At 52.6% G+C, this 17,353-nt stretch overlaps 1 protein-coding gene across 4 annotated transcripts in view; it reads right to left on the bottom strand.

Moving 5' to 3' along the window:
* Positions 1–5,773: 5,773 nt before the first annotated feature.
* Positions 5,774–17,353, bottom strand: part of LOC107517420 (contactin-3) — a 103,772-nt gene continuing 92,192 nt past the window's right edge. For 3 of the 4 annotated variants that reach the window (XM_016158114.2, XM_016158115.2, XM_016158116.2), the window contains 4 exons: positions 16,366–16,549; positions 10,919–11,031; positions 10,105–10,273; positions 5,774–7,990 (listed from right to left, as the gene is read on the bottom strand). In XM_016158114.2, the coding sequence (XP_016013600.2) occupies positions 7,890–7,990; positions 10,105–10,273; positions 10,919–11,031; positions 16,366–16,549 (567 nt within the window). In that variant the 3' untranslated portion in view covers positions 5,774–7,889. Of the gene's footprint in view, positions 7,991–10,104; positions 10,274–10,918; positions 11,032–16,365; positions 16,550–17,353 lie in introns of those variants that run through there. The other variant, XR_001598507.2, reaches the window with a different exon arrangement.

Genomic DNA, 17,353 nt, shown 5'->3' with positions numbered 1-17,353 from the left:
GGCGCGGATGCTGCGGATCTGAGAGGCGGGACCACGCGCGGCCCGCGCACTCAGCTGCACGTTTCACAACTGGAGTCTCATGTTCTTGTCGCGCATTTCTTGAAAATACCATAATGACAATAGGAGACTAAATAAAGAGAGACGAGGTAGGGAAAGTAGCACAGTAATAAAGGTTAAAAAAAAACCCCTATTGTTTATGCTGGAAAAGCACAAGCAAGATTAGGAACAGGATAATCTTGTTTCTGTAACTGATTTCCTGTCCCAAAGTCGCCATTTTATGGAAATGTCAAGTCGCCACTCCTGACGATGACTGACCGAGCGTCTGTCCACGCCGGAAGTGGCGCTTCTGCTTGTGCGCCGCGCGCACCCCCCCGGCCACCGTGCTGAGCGGCCGCGACCACTGCCCTCGCCTGGAGGTGCGGTCGCCGGGAGCCCTGCGTCCCCGGCGGCCGCAGAGGCAAGGCGAGTCCAGCGAATGGGCGCGCGGCGCGCGGGAGGAAAGGCCCCTGCGTCGCCGCCGGCTCTGCGCACCGGCTCGTGCCTCCCAACCCGCCTGGAGGGCGGCGCGGGGCGCGCCTCGGGCCCGCGAAGCTCCCGCCTGAGATCCAGCGTCTGAACGGGGTTTGCCCCTCCCTGGACCTTGACGGCGACGTCGGATCCCCCCTTACACCGTCCGTCTCGGGCGCTGCTGTCCTGCCGCGCGCTTTCCACCCACTTTTCATCCGAGAACAGCGGACACGCGACCTGACCGTGCGTTTTGATCGGCGCGTTCGACGAGACCCGGGACAGCCCTGGCCCCGGCCGCAGAGACGGGCTGCGGGTGGCGGCAGGCCGGGGGCTCGCTAACGCCGGAAACGAGCCCAAAGCCGGCTCCTCCGCCCCGCTCAGAGCCGCGCGGCGAGGCCCCTGCTGCACCGCCGCGTCCGCGCCGCGCGGGGTCCGGACCGCGCCGTCCCCGCACCGCCGGGCGCCGCACGCGCACGGAGGCGGCCCGGGCCCGCGCGCCTGGGTTTTTCTGGACAGAAAGGCTTTAACACAACAGAAACACAGCCCTGGGCACGCGGTTCGAGACGAGGGAGAAAACGCTTTTCAACGCAATTTCTTTGCCTTTAAAATACCCTTTGGTCGTGAGGGAGAATAGTTCAAACCAAGCGCTCGGGACGCGGGGCCTTAACTCTACCCGCCGTGGCCGTCCGGGCGTCGTCCCGGCCCGGGGGGAAGGCGGGCGGCTTCCCCAGTGACCGCCTGGGGGCCTGAGCCCCGCGCCGGCGTCTCCGCGGACAGCATCAGACGCCGGCGGCGCGCGGACCGCGGGGGGTGGGGGGGGTGGGGGTCGCTCACCTGCTCGTCCCCTCGGCGCGAGGGCCCCTCGTCGGTGGAGGGGCGGGCTCCCAGCACCCGCCTCGCAGGAGACGCGGGAGTCGCGGGGGGCACGTGCTCTGCTCAGAGGCTCTGCGCAGTGAGTGGGGTCGGACTCCCCAGGTCCAAGGGCGTGATGTTGCCCTTCCCCGCACCTCCTGACCCTCCCAAACGGGACGTCCAAGCCCTGCGAGGCCACCTCTCAGCTCTGCCGGACCCTTAGGACCCAGACTCGCCCCAGGCAGCCACTTCCGGCGGCTTCCAGCCCCTCCTGCACTCCTGGGGCCCCGCCTCCTGCACACCTGGGGCCCCGCCTCCCGCGCACCTGAGGGCCCTCCCGCCTCCTGCACACCTGGGGCCAGGTCTCCTGCGCACCCGGACACCACTCCCGGGACGCGCTGTTTTACAGATTTCGCTCGCTCCTGGAGGCTGCGAACGAACGCTGCGGGGCAGGAGCCGGGCCACCCCCAGCTACTGTCACTCGTGGGTAGTGGCCCTGGCGGCCGAGGGTGGCCCGCTCCACGTGTGGACACACATGGCGAACTCCTCCCGCGCGGGCCCCTCCCGGACTCGCTCCCCTGGTTTCCTCTCTCCCCACAGGTGCCTTCCCACCCAGGCTTTCACTAATGTCCAGAACCTTCTCTGCAGCAGAGATGACCCTGGACCTAATTAGCGTCAGTGACCGGCCTGATCCTAATTGCTGTAAATCTCTGGGAACACACGCGAGATCGGAACAGGTCTTATTTACGCAAAGGCAGAGCAGCAAAGCTTTGGGCCTGAGAGTTAACGTCTTTCTGAACCTCAACCTCTGAAAAACAGTGGTGGCCTGGGTTTGGGGCGGAGTCCCCAGTGGGGGGGGGGGCGGGGGTCCCGTCTTTGGGGCAGGGCCTGTAGCCAGCAGAGGCCCAGGCCCTCTCGTGTGCCCGCCGCAGGGCCTGCGCTCTGCGGACGTGGTCTCAGGTCTGGCAGCTGCCGTGTCCAGCAAGTGGTACATCCTGCCAGGCCCTGGAAAATAATCCTGAGCGGGATCGGTCGGCCATTGGGAAGAAGGAAGGGAGGAAGCTGGGATCAGGGGGCTCACTGTCCACTGATGATGTTGCAGAGAGAGATTTTATTTTTGCAAGTTGCTTTTATATAAGAGCATACGTTTGCTGGCTAAAATGTGATTATCCCCACTCAACCTCCACATCCTACTTAATCATTTGCGTTTCAAAACCTGCATTTTCTCCCATCTGTTCCTGCTTACCCACTCGTGGAGGCGAGGCAACCCTTGGTCGACCTCACAGATTGCTGGGACCTTGTCTGCTTGCGGCCAGCCCACTCTCCATGGGCAGCTACCGGAGCGTCCATGACCCTGGCTCATCCTCACCTCTCTCCCAGCCCTGCCTCCTGCTGTGGCTTGCACCCAAGCTCCCTGAGAGGGGTCCTGCCCTAGAGCTCTCCTCCCAAGACCAGTGGCCAAAGCGCTGGATGAGTTCATGAACGAGGCTTTGAGGCAGATACCATTGTTTACTTGACAAGTAGCCCTTGAGGAAAGATTCAGCATTTAAAACCTAAAAACAATACAATTATTAAGTTATTAGACTCTGTTATCGAGGACCCACGAGCCAAACTGTAAGCTATGACAGTTCTGTGACTAGACCACGTCACTCGCCACGACAGTCCTCCAGGCGCGTCCTTCCTCGGTGTCTTACAGGGACTAACCTGCGAGGCCAAGGCCACACGGGGATGGGTGGCATGGCCGGGACTCCATCGCAGACTGTGGCTGGGAACGAAAGCTCGGAACCAGCAGCCTGGGCGCCCTTTCCCCCAGTCTGGTCCGCGTTCACAAGACGGATGATCTACCACTTGTAATTACTTCAAATAAAGTTGTATAAGCCCCTTCTCCGAATCATCGCATATTATTATCCACAGTGCAGGAGGAAAAATTAAGCAAGCAAAACAGGAAAGGGTAAGATGAAATGGTGAAAGCTTCTCTGATCTCATTCAGCAGGAAGTGCGGGGCCGGCAGATGGGCCTGCAGGATGCGGGCGATGGCCTAGCCGCAGTCCCCGGCCCAGGGAGCGTTTCCACGCGTGGTCACGACACTGGGCCGTGGAGGGTACACTGTTCCCACCGGGGGCTTCAGAAAAGCCCGTTCGGCAGCCACACCGATGAGCGAGTCACTTCCTCACTGGCCATGAGCTTTGCATCTGCCCCATTCTAATGTCTGATGACAGAATAAATCTGCTAATTTGCCATTATCATCATGGGTTTTTTTTTTTTTTTTTGAGTTTTCCCAGGTAACAGCCAATTATGCTGGATCTAATTCTTTCTCTTCCCCGCAGTATCGATGGCCTGAGATAATCTCGAAGGGCGGAGGAAGAGGAACACCAGGAGTGAATGGTGAATAACAGAAGCTCCTTTCCTACAGGCTTAATTCTGCATCAGCGTATCCTGTGGGCAAGTTCGAGAGATGATTATCACCCACGGGTAAAGCAGGCGTGCAAATGAGGGCGTAAAGCAGGAGTGCAAATGAGGGCTCAAGGTTCAAATAAAGACCACTGGAGAAAGACCTAACGAGTTCAACGCACCATATTCTCACCTGGTGGCATATTTTCTTTCAAAACTATAGTAAAATGTACTAATTGCTAATTTTGTAATTGGTGCTGTGGTTGATTCTACCTACAATATTTACCAAAGTGGATCCAAGTTTTAAGGACTATCAGTACAATTTTCATTTTCAAAAAGGGGAAAATACTACAGAAAAAGTGAACCCAATTGAGATTAATCTTAAATTTTAAAAAAGGTGGCATTATAAGACTATGATACGGCAGGGGGATTTTAATTGAAAAAAAAAAAAACAACTTGTAACATCCTAATTATTTTGCATTTTCTTTATTTCATTGACTTACACTGTTGTTTCACCGAAAATAGTAAATTATTGAAAATCAACACAAACCATCTTTAAAAAATTTAAAGAAAATTATTGGTGAAAATTAAACATAAAGCTTAGAAGACATTTTTACAACAGGCAAGTATTTTAATAATATTTCCTTAAAGAATTCAGAAGCTGGGTCAGTTCTAGCTTGGACGGCTTTCCACGTTCTTCTATAGGACGTCCACATTTGTACTGGCTGAGGCAGGCGTCCAGGGTTTTCGGGTCCTGGGTATGAATTACGGGCAGCGACAGAGGCAGAGCCGACCGCACCGGCCCTGGAGACGAGCACAGAACCTTGGAACCACATGGGCCTGGCCCGGGGGGACCCGGGGACACGGGGGCAGCGGCTGGACAGCCGGGGGCAGCCCTCGAGCTCACCCCGCCCTTGCAGGGTGACCTGACATTTACTCAGCCTTCCTGAGTCTGGGCTTTCTCATCTGTGAAATGGGCTTGGGGACAGCACCGAAGGTTTCGGTGAAGACTGACGTAACCAAGTGCTTAACGCAGAGTCCGCACCCAGAGTGGAGACGTCATCTAACAGCTTCATGGTACCAACCTATGAAAACATCATCTGATGCCAGGGGCCCTGTGGCCTGGCTCCCAGGACTCCTGGACTCACCTGTCTTCTCAGTGGGAGATCCAGGGACAACGCTAAACACAAACAAAGCCACCTGCAAACCTTGTCTTCCGTCCCCTGGGTCACGTGTTCACCACCTGATGGAAACAACCCGGAGGAAAAGGGCCGGAAGCAGTCACACGCCCCATTCCAGTCGTTCACGCCCAGCCTCTTAAGCGGGCAGCCAAGACCCTGATCCTGAAGGAGGGGGCTGCAGCCCAGAGCGTGCGCTGCGCACTGGATACCACGCACCCCGGGAGTGGAATGCACCTCAGTCCCATTCTGCAGATGGGAGGCTAGGGTTATGGACTCTGGGAGCAGAGCAAGACCACACGGCCACCAGGTGCTCCTCAGACCCAGGCAGTGTGGCTCAGAGCTGACCTGACCCGGGATGTCCCCTGGCACTGGCTTCAGGGGGGACACTGCAGGTCTCTGTCCTTTGCCAGGGTGCACTGATGCACCTCGTGCGAGTGTCCTAGCTCTCGGCTCGCACCCCACGCCCGTGCACACGCCCCCCACGCCCAGCTCCACACCACCCACACTTTCCCACCAATTCTCCTGCCTCTACAGATAGCTCTGGATTTCCTTCATGTAAGAAAATGATTGGATTATTATTTTAGCTATAATTTTTCTGACATCAACAATAACATTAAAACTACTGGGGGGGGAGGAGGGGGTAGATGGGGAGAAAAAGAAAAAAAAAATTTTCAATTAAAATAATTAATTTAAAAAGCTACTGATTAGAAACTAGTATTTTTCTCATCTACTTTCAAATATTTAGAATCTATTCAATCAGGATTGTTGAAAAACAAGTCTCTAACACTAATACCAACAAGAAAGTCTATGAAGGACTTGATGAATTGATATTAATCTTAAGGAAATAATTGCCAAAAATGTGGGGACAGGCACAGCCAAGGCAAATTGGCTGGAAGAGACCAGGTGCCATACCATGACGTGGATTTCCAGGGTCCCCTTGCCTCCCTCCCACCTCGGCCGAGATACCTTTACTCCAGATGGCATGATTTTACTCCCTCATTAGGGTACAAAAATAATTTAAAAAACATCTCGTTAAGAGACAGAAAGATGAAAAGTCAGCTAAAAAAATATAAAAAAATGACAGCATCCATATTACTATTCTGGGGACCCTTAGTCCCCTTTTAAAGGCTCCTTCTGACCATACTGCAATTATTCACACACAGCCATATAACTGTTATAAATTTTATTAGAATAATATAAAATAATGCATACAGATAACCATAGGATACGCACACAGAAATCTGAAGATAATTTTTATACTTTTCAATATGAAACAAGGCGCAGATCTCATGGAGATATATTGTTAGAAACACTAGGAAACAGAGTCACCATCTTGAAAACAAAAAGCAGAGGAACATACGGGAATTACCAAGTGATAAAAAGGTGCAACTCCATTACGTGTGGCATAAAATACAGTATTGGGGATGGTGTATCCCCATTGTTGACTAGAAATAACAATGGCTGAATGAAGTCTACTGGTCAACCTACTGGCCACTCAACTTTTCCTAGACACACACAGTATATACACTATATACAGACCTGGCAGAGAAAGCCATAAATATTTTTCTCCTTTGTATATAACAACTTTATCTTAAATCTAATCTCTAAGTGTAAATCGATGCTTTATGGTGATATCAGAATTCTGCTATTTTTATTCCTTTTTGATATCTGACCTGTCGGTTTCAAATTCTGATACCTTTGCAAAGAACGAGAAATGGGAAGTTGGTAAGAAAGAGGTAAAAAATTGATTTTGCAATGTCTAACAGTCTGCTGATCTTCATATATTCTTTACATATCACTGAGGTCGTGTCTTCAACAACCCTTCGAAAACCACATATTGAAGGACGAGTTGTGCGTGTCAAAATCAGCAGCGTCACCAGGTTCTATCATGAATTTAACTCGGAGACCAAAGTCCTGCCAGACTCACTCAGAGAGATGGCTGGATTTCATGAGAAAAACCATCTCTGTCTTCCAAAAAGGAGAGTCTCAATGGCATCACAACTTGGAAATGAATCGTGGGAATTCTGATTAATATTTGGGTTGAGATTCAAGTCATTTCTCATGTCCTTAACCATGTTTTAATAAAACCTGGACACTTGTTATCGGTGTGAAGGAACCTTTTTTTTAATCTTTTTTTTTATTATTATTTTGAAAAAGGATAAAATGTGATCATTTCACTTTTATAGTGCTGAATGAAAAAAGCAAGCAGTATCTAGAAAGGAATGCGGGCTGTAACAAGGGGCTGGTCCTCACCGTGATGCAGGGAGGGGCGCTGACACCTGCCCGGGTCCCGCGCGGGGCGACCCAGCTCGCTCCAGTTTCCCCCGTGCCTGTGACACGCAGCTCACAGGGCGGAGGTGGGCGGGCCGGGTGCCACTGCTCCACGTTCCACGCAGAAGGCGTGGAGCGGTTTGGGGTGATCCCAAGACCACTGCACAGGGCACCTGTCATGGGCAGCTTCCTCCCCCCGCTGAGACACATGCCCTTTCCCACCAAACAGAGTGATTTGCAAGATGCGTTTTTCACCGTTTCAGAATAATACCGGGCAAGTCTCCCAAACGATGCTGCTACGATGAGAAAGAGCACTTTGATTAAATGAGCTTTTCTATGTTAGGAAAAAAAGACACAATAAATGTGTGTGCGCGCGTGGGAACGTGTGAGTCTTCACCCACGGGCAGTGCTTAAAATCATAGCCTGGGAGCATCTGTGTCCCAAGTCTGAGCTACGTATTATGTAAATTCCTTTGGTTTATCAAGTAAGTATTAAGGCATTTCAGATTTCCCTAAAATGATTTACTTTTGTTTTTAAATTATGTTCATATTTTACCTATATAGAAAGTTAAAAATACATAGTTGGAAAAAAACATGCATTATCACTGCATTTCATGAAAGCACTTTTTTTTTTTGTAACCAATTAACTTTCCAGTAAATAGTAAAAAAAAAAAAAAAAGAGTTTCTGTCACCACAGGGCATTTGCTACGAAGCACAGGGTTATCGGTACATAACTTGACACGGGGTAGACATTCGCGATGGCGGACGTGGACCCTCGTGCATCCATGTCTGTCAAAGAGGATAAACAACAGCACGTTAATGAGGACTGTACCCAAACGAGCAGTCCGGCCAAGAGCAACGCTTCTCCTCGAATCGGCATGAACCGCACCTAGGACCGCACGCTGTGATCACCCTCATTTTATTCATCAGTGTGGCATGTATCAATGGCCAAGAGCATCTATAAAAACACTGATGTATTTAAGTCTTCTAAAACAATTCTAGGCTTTGTTCATCTAGTATTATTTAACTTTAATTGAAACTGAAAAAAATAATTATTCTGAAAACTATTATACTCTATTACAGACAACTTTGAGATAATTCAATGGCTTAATTAGAGAAAGCTTCATTGGCTATGAGTTTGAATAATCTGTGTTTCTATTTTCTACATTTTTAGATAAATTATTACGCATGATATAAAACGAGGCATCAGTGGAAGCTCCGTGTCGTACAGTCACCCTTGTCTGCACCAGTCTCACACATAGGACAGCAAGATGGCAGATGCCAGGAGGAGCGTCTCCTCCTGCGACCACGGCCCAAAGACACCAGGGCACTGCTGTCCCTGCACAGGCGTAGAACCCACTCCCTTTCACAGTCCACGCTGGCCACACTGAAATGTTAACTCGATCACCTGCACTATTCTTGGAAGGAGAGAGCAAGGCTAATTATTTTAAAACCATTACCATCATCATCACTATCATCACCATCACCATCATCATCACCGTGATCATCACCATCATCATCATCATCACCATCATCATCACCATCACGACCATCAATCACCATCATCACCGTCTTCGCCACCATTACCATCATCACTGTCTTCATCCTTACCACCACCATCATCACCATCATCATTATCGTTAAGTTAATTCCTGATTTTTCTCTACTGAAGAGCATATGCTTTTAGGAATGTCTGTAGTTAAAATGGTGTTTACAGATGTATATGTAGCAGAACTCCGTTCCAAGATACATACTTAGCATTCCCTCAGTATAGGTTAGTCATTTTTAGTCTAAGTACTGCAATCTATATGATTTCATAGAAAGATAAAATTCCTCCAAGTTTCCACACCTCCCTTTCTTTTTACTTGCTAATGACATCAGTATTTTGTTTTCTGTGATTAAAGATCAAGGTTTTAACCTTGACTAGCCAGTACTACGGCTTAAGCAAAGCTCAGTGCAACAGGGAACAAAGTTAATTTATGTCACTGGGAACTATAGATGCGAGCACAAAACGAGGTGGCCTCTGCAGTGCCGGTGACCCCTGGACACCGCGGGGCGCGGGGGCACCCACCCCTGTGCAGTCAAAATCCAAAGGCCATGTGCCTCGGCCTCCGCACCCACAGTCTCCCAAACGCAGATGGAAAAGCCAGGGACACGCGGGCCAAATGCACATTTACAGAAAAGACTCTGTGGGTAAGTGACCCATCCAGTTCAAACCGCGTTGGTCAATGGTCAGCTGTATCCAAACTACCTGGAAACTCCATACTCGAGGTTTTAAAGACAAGACAAAATTCCCTCTACCATAGTCACTGATAAAATACGAATACCAGTCTGTCTCCCTTACCTCTAAAAGTTTAACTCCTACAATAAAACAGGTTTCATTTGGGTTTTTAAAGGAAAGTTGGTGTGAGCCTCCTTTGAAATCAGAAAGTGAGATTTTTTTTTAGAAAAGGAATCTTTTGGATTGACCAAGTTGCTTGTGACCTTAATAATATTAAGGATGTTTCTACTTTATAAAGAATTAATAAGACTCATCTATGATTTCTAGAAAGCAAACAACTGGTACATTAATGATCTTAAAAAGTTTGTGGGTCAACACTGCCCTTGAGAAATGCTTAAGGAATTCTGCTTTCACAGGCAATCTGAAGGAAGATGTATGCCCAGAGAAAGGAAAAAGGCTCAGACGAACAACGTTTTGCTGCGTGTTCCCCGAAGTTCCTGTCGGTCGGCTTTTACTGTGCTCCTGGCCTCGCCGTCCTGCTCCCTAAACCTTCTCAGCTGCAGACGACCAACAGGGAGGGGACAGACGACCGACAGGGAGGGGGCAGACGGCGCCGCGTGGCTCCCATGTGGGGCCACGACACGATGGTGCAAATGCAGGAAGTGGCGACCGGGCGACTCACCGGTTATTCCCGGGATCCGGACCTGCTCGCTGCTGGCCCCATCCCCGCCGTCCGTGGTGGCCCTCACCTCGACGACGCAGTCCTCTCCGATGGGCAGCAGAAGCTCCACCGACGTTTTATTTGTGGCCAGCACCTGCATGTCCCTCTGACTGCTTGTCCTGTAGAAAACCTAAGACGTGAACAAACGTTTACTTTTCCCATTGCCTGGTTTTATTTTTTTTCATAGAACTTAATGCTCTGACATTACCTTGTTTACTCCATCTTCATATACTCGTAAGAACATAGGTTGCATTCTCGGCTCTGGCCATAAATCTTAGATGGGGGATGAAAGGTGGAGTCATCAAGGTCTCAAAGCCAAGAAGGCTCAGGGAGAGGGAACGCCACCCACGAAGGAGCTGGTGGGATTAGCCAGGCCGCAGGGAGGGGGCACTGCCCTGCTGGGCTCGATCCGGAACACCAGCCCGCATAATCACAGCCAACACGTTTGTTTTTGAAGCAGTACACGGGTGAGCATCAGAAGCGACACTCGGAGAAAGTTACAGAAGTAACTAATTAACACAACAACTGACAAACATTTTGTCCAAGATTTCCATGTAAACAGAATTATTTCACTTTACGTTTAAGCAATCAGACGTTCTGGAGAAGTGCACTCTTCATAAAAAGCAGTTTATCTGCATGTCCGGTCAGGTGACAGAAAGAAACCACGCCACTGGCATTCGGAGCAGCCGCTCCGCCGGCTCCACGCGGGGGGCATGGCCGGGCCGGGGGACGCGCGATGCGGGATGCGGGCCGCGCGCCGCCCGGGCAGACTCACCTTATATCCCGTCACGGCCGACTCGTGCTCCGCGGCTCTGACGCGGTCCCAGCTCAGCAGCACCTTGGTGTCCGTGGTGTTCCAGACGACGTTCCCGGGAGGCCGGCTGGGAGCTGGGAAGACAGAGTGGAAAGTTCACTCAGAGACGAGCACAGAGGGACAGTCCGCACGGGCGGCCGTCACCGGGGGCCAGCAGCGGGGCGGGCCACGCGGCGAAGCCCGGGGCGGGGGCGGAGTCAGGACAGCCACGCGCTTCCTCACGAAAGGCATTTCCGCCAGTGTGCGAGAGACTTCGCTTCACCGTATTCGCCACGTGCCCCTGGCTAGCGACGGTCTCTGGAGACCACGCTGGTGGGGGGACGAGGACGCCCCTCCATCCTCCAGCCCAGCTTCCGTGGCTGGCCTGGTGGCGCGACCCACTTGGACGCACACAGAGGCCGCGAGGAACCCCCCACCCAGCAGGGATAAGTCACAGGAAGCAACGCGTGGGTGGTTCAGGCCAGCCTTCTGCGGTGAGAGGGGACAGTGAGAGGCCGTCGGAAACGAGGATTCCCGGATAGACCCCCGCGAAGCGACAGCTACGAACAGGAAAAGCTGCGGCAGAGTCTACGTTTTAGTCTTTGTTTTCCACGTTCAAATCAAGTTTTGATAAAAACAAGGCAACACACTGAAACGTGAATGAGAATTCCATTAGATGAATAAGGTCACAGGTTTGCAAACGTGGGTTCCTCGTCTGGCTCCCGCTCGCGCAGACGCGACGGGGGACGCGGGCGGGGCGAGGTTCACGGCAAGGCCCACCGGCCGCAGAAAACGCAGGACCGGAGGCCGCCCTGCGGTGGCCCGCGTGCCAAGGGCATTGCATGCGCCCGAGCCGCGCCGGAGCCCGTCACACGCGTGGCCGTGACCGCAGGGCGTGACCTGCTCGCCTGAGCTTCACTGGGGACGCTATGGAAGCCTGGCGGTGCCAGACGCCGAAGCACTGCTGAGCGGCGCCGGGAGGAAGGACGGCTGGCTCCCGGGCGTGACCAGGGCCGCCCAGCACTGGGCCCGCCCACCCTGCTCGTCTGCCCTCGGACGCTCCTCTGCGTCGCCTCTAAACTCTTGCGGTCTGGTGCTAACAACGGGTTTAGGTCGCTCGAAGCGGTCAAGCTGCAATGCTCTGCCGACGAAAACGTAAACCAGCGCGGCATAAACCCGCGTGGCGTAAACCAGCCTGACGTAAACCAGCGTGGCGTAAACCCGCGTGACGTAAACCAGCCTGACGTAAACTAGCGTCGCGTAAACCAGCGTGGCGTAAACCAGCCTGACGTAAACCAGCGTGGCGTAAACCAGCGTGACGTAAACCAGCCTGACGTAAACCAGCGCGGCGTAAACCCGCGTGACGTAAACCAGCCTGACGTAAACCAGCGTGGCGTAAACCAGTGTGGCGTAAACCAGCCTGACGTAAACCAGCGTGGCGTAAACCAGCGTGGCGTAAACCAGCCTGACGTAAACCAGCCTGACGTAAACCAGCGTGGCTCAGGGAGGAACTGCTGGTGGCAGTCTCGTCTGTCTGCACTCTTAAGGACACCGACTGTGACGACGCAGACCCGGGGGACAGAGCGCTGGGCACGGTCGTGATCAGAGCGGCCGAGTCTGCGCCCGAAGGAGCCCGCACTCCGGCCGCCACAGGCCATAGGGACAAGAGCGAAGGGACCATCAGGGAACGTGTGGTGCCCCGAGCTGCGCCCCCCGCCCCTGTGGAAGCGGGGAGGAGGGGGGGCCTGTCGCACCCAGGACGCGTCGTTAAACAGTGGTGGGCGACACCGTGGCTCGGGGGAGCGAAGCTCGGGGACCGACGGGGACACGTGCTGGGGGGTCTGGAGGGAGGGCTTCCTGGGCGGAGGGGCAGCCAATCGGGGAGAGCCGGGGCGGCGGGGACCGCCGAGCCCGCGGAGGGACCGGACGCAGTGCCACAGGGAAGGCGAGGGCAGACACAGCGCGACAGTGTGGAGCGCTGCCCTGGCCGCGAGGGCCGCCCCGGGTGACGGTGATGGTGGGTCCCCTAGGGGTCACGAGCCCATCACTGTGGGGGTCCAGGGGATGAGCGGAGGGTGACGCCGACACACCGACTGCAGAGACACAGCGGGCCTTGCGGAGGGTGCGGCGTTAGGCGGGGGGCAGGGCGCACGGGCCCCTGGTTTGGGGAGCGCAGGTTGAGCCCCTCTGGATGAGCGGCAAGGCCCTCTGAGTGCTGGCTCCCCGCACACCGAGAGCCAGCATGACCCCTGACCTTCCAGTTTCGTGCTGCAGACTGCGTGACCTGAAATGCTTTCTTGCAATCGCTGAACATAAAATTTTCAGTATGTCTCTTTTTAGGAGCCAGCGAATTTTGTCCTTGATGAGCCATCTGCTATTTTTCCTTACCAGCACCTTTCGACAGATCTTAAGAGTGAGCTCTCTCATTCAGTTGCAAGTAACAATCCCATTCTTGATTAAAGAGGCTAATTAGTATTTAACTCAGAAATGCTTTCAAAAATCACAAGTATTTGGACGTCAAAAATGAAGTGTTTAATGGAAGCAGCAGTACTTGAGAATTCTTTATTATTTTACATTAATCAAAAATGCCGCCCGAGACCCGTCCTGAGTATAAAGCCGTCCACACAGATTCCGTGATCACTGCTTCGCCGCACTTGCCATTTTCAGCAAGACGGTAAGGACTACAGTAGCGTTTTCAATCCACAATTTCAGTCAAAAGGATTTGATTAATAATAGGACTCCAGTCTGACCTGCTTCTGTAGATTTCATCACCCCTTCGGCAACCAATCAGCTTTTAATGAGTGGCTCCCAGTGCTGCTCTGGGCACTGAGGCAGCGTGAACAAGACAGACAGACTCTGTGCCCACAACGTTTAAAATCCAGAGGGCGAGACGGCGAGCAAGCGAGCAATCAAAGATGTGATTTTAGTTCTTATGCCCGAGGCATGACAAGAATTCTCTTCATAGCAATAATCTCAAAAGCCACACCGAACTTCCTAAGTAGGACTTGAAGCTAAAGCCACTGCAGAGGTCAGGATGACTGTTTATTGCTGCCAGTAACTGTGTCAGAAATAGCTTTAAAAGATTTTGGTTTCCTGGTTTTGATATGTTTGAAAATTACACACATAAAATTTTAAAATTAAAAATGTTCTTCACGTACGATTTCAGGGCGATTCGGCATGTAGTTATCTGGATAACTCTCACTCAGTGCAGAAAACTCCTCGGTCACACCTCAGGCCAACGTGTGGCATCAGCTGAGTTGTGGTTTTCAGATATTGTGCCTGTGGCTGGAACTTCTGTCACACCACAGCTCCGTGCGCACATGGGTCCTGTCTTCCTGGGGTCCCCCCCCCCGGGTTCCCCCTCCTCTGGATCCCCTCCCCCAGAGGACCCCTCCTCTGTGCCTAAGCCCAGGGTACAATCCCAGGAAGTGCTGGCACTAGAGACAGGAATGTTCTGATTATGGGGGTGAGAGAGAGGACAGCACGGTGGCTGAGACTGTCCGGATGTGCCACACCTTCTGTGACCTGGGGAAAGTCAGGTGACTTGGATGCCTCGGTGTCCTTAATGCTAACATGAGAATTAATAACGTGAAAAAAAGGGTATTCAATGTGGAAAACATGCTTAGAACAGGGACTGGACGCTGTGCGGTGAGTGCTAACCGTGGAAGCCGCATTGTCATCGTAGCTGGAACATGTGACTCCTTCGTGAGGCTGGACATTTCTACACTGTCTTGAAATTATAAATGGGCTTTGCTTCTTTTTACGGTTTTACTTTGCTCACTGTACGTGACCATGATATTCCTCCCGATTTATCATCAGTCACTGCCCTCTACCAATTCGCCAGGCTCCTTGCTGTCTCCACGATGATGTCACCCGGCTCGCACAACCGCGACTTCCTTGCGAGTGCTCACGCCCACCGCTAATCAGTAAAGAGCCCCGGCCCCTCGTGTGTGGGCGCTTCTGCCCCCGGCAACTCCCACCAATGCCGTGCTTTCCCCGCACAACCCACAACGTCGGAACCGTGCTGACTCAGACTCGCTGGGAGCGCGACCGCAGTGAGCGAGGAGTTCTCACCACAGAACGTTTCTGTGTCTTTCCAAACCCACGTGCTCCAGGGTCCAACCCCGACCCCGAGCTGGGGACAGGGGAGCGGGTCAGCTTCTCCGACTCCGGAGAATGAAGTTCAGTCATCACAGTGGTCGGCTGCTTCTAAAATGTCTGCTGCTAAAGGGATGGACACAGTTTGTTTCTGACCTTTGGCAGACAACTGTACGACCCTGAGGAAGTCGGTAGCCAGCTCTCTTTCCTATAGAGAATGCACAGAAAAACATGTGACCTTGCCTGGTCAAACTAACACTGGCTAACTAAAATCCAAGTAGCAGAATTCCGTCTTAGATGTATTTTAACGTATCCACAACACTAGCCAATGATATCTAATTTTATATCATTGAGGTTAATAGTCTTAGCCAACCAATGTGTGGTCTCATAAAAATTGGGGGATTATATATGAAAAAAGAAACTAATAAAATTGTCAATTGAGCAAAACAACTGCTCCATTCCCATATGAAACCAGTCAAGTAAACAATTTTATGGAGTTCATAAATTTTGAAAACACATTAGGAAAAAGTTTTATGCACATAGAAGTAACGCATCACTGTGTAAAGGCAGCCCCTCTGTGCCCACTCCCCTCACCGGTGGGTCAGAAATTATAGTACCCCCCCCCTCACGTGGCAGCTCTGAGGTTTACATGTGGAGATGTGTGTGAAGCCTTGGGACACAGAACGTTCTCGATGGCTAACGGCTATGACAACGGCCATGTGCTGGCTGCACCGTGAGAACATAGCAATGTAACACATCACTTAAATCTACCCCTGTGCTCTCAAGGTCATGGGCATGACGCGGGAGCTACTACACTGCAGGTCGCAGGCCTTCCCGCAGCCCAGCTCGATCCCGTTAGCGCCCGGCCTGTGCGGGGTGCTTAGTGGTCTCCTGCGACCACGGAGCCAACAAACTCAGCCCGCGGGCAGCACGGGCACTTCCCAAGCCTGAAGCCAGGTCCTCTGATGGGCACCTATACTGGACATGGCCAGCTTTTGAATAATGTAGGAAAGGGGGGGAATCACTCCCGACTCTCTGATGTGAACTTGAACTTAACTAGACACCCTGGAGCTCTGGGGAACTAAAAATACACGAGGCGAGTGCAATGAATTGGTCAGATTTTCAGAGAGCCGTGGATGGGCCTGACACCTCTCCCTGAGGCTCCTACAGGTGTGTCCTCAGTCCCCTCCCCCCACGCACCCCCAGGTTTCGCCCTGCAGCTTGGGGACACCGCGAAGACAAGGGCCAGGAGCGGGGCCACCCGGGGTCGTGGGTTCATAGGACACGCGAGACCGCCTTTCCCAGCGCGCAGGGAGCCGGAGCCTACGCACGGGGCCTCCGGGTGGTGGCGCTGGCCGTGGTGCTGAAGGGCCCAGCACCGGCGCTGTTGTACGCGCGCACGGCTGCGTGGTGCGCCAGGTTGCTCCTCAGGCCGCCGAGCGTGGCCGACGTCTCGCTCGCTGCCACCGTCACGGTGCTCGCCGACTCTTCGTCGCCGCTGCTCCAGTAGCGCACCTGGGTGACAGAAACGCGGCAGGTGCGGAGGCTGGTGAGGCAGCACCGCCCGCCCTGTGTCCGCGCTGCAGTGGGTGAAAGTGGGGCTTCTCCCGGGACTATCAAGGACCTACTATGTGCTGGGGGCCGCCCTGGCTCCGTGCGGGAGGGGAAAGAAAGGATCTGGAGGAGACGCGCGATCCACAAGCACATGAGTAAACCAGGTACCCACGGTCGGCGCTAAGCCCTACTCGGTGTGGTCTTAAAAACAGGGAAAAGGAGCGAAATCTGCATGTCTAACTGAGCAAATACCCCCCCACCCCCTTACCTCAGACCCTGGTCAACCAGACCCCGCCCCACCCAGGGTGCCGGTGGCCCTTTGTCCATCCCCTGGGCAGGAGACAGTCCTGTGCGGATGTGAGCTGGCAGGGCAAAGACTGTCACCCAGCCAGCTGGCCGCCAGACTGTCCCACGGCGACAGCCCCATGTCAGCAGCCCAGAGATGCTGCAGAGAACAGCACGGCAGGTAAGAGTTACACGCAAGTATTCGTTAAAATGTTTTGTTTGTATTTCATTCTTCTGAACTGTGCAAAATGACCTGGTTCTTTATATGAAGCTATATGTATGTATAGTACAAAAATGCAAAAATAAGTTCATGAGAATGTTGGCTAAAACAAAAACTAAGGGCAGAAAAAATATGATAAAAATACCCGCTCCTTCATGACTTCCATCGTATGCTACAAAGTTCTGCTAGGCTTTGCTAGAAGGTTTGGATTATAAAAAATAAAAATTAAAACAACAATAACAAACAAAAACAGCAACGGA

This window comes from Rousettus aegyptiacus, unplaced genomic scaffold, assembly GCF_014176215.1.
Source record: "Rousettus aegyptiacus isolate mRouAeg1 unplaced genomic scaffold, mRouAeg1.p scaffold_m13_p_4, whole genome shotgun sequence".
In the NCBI taxonomy this organism is placed as follows: Eukaryota; Metazoa; Chordata; class Mammalia; order Chiroptera; family Pteropodidae; genus Rousettus; species Rousettus aegyptiacus.
Note: the sequence above shows the minus strand (reverse complement) of the source record. Positions and strands in the feature narration are given on the sequence as shown.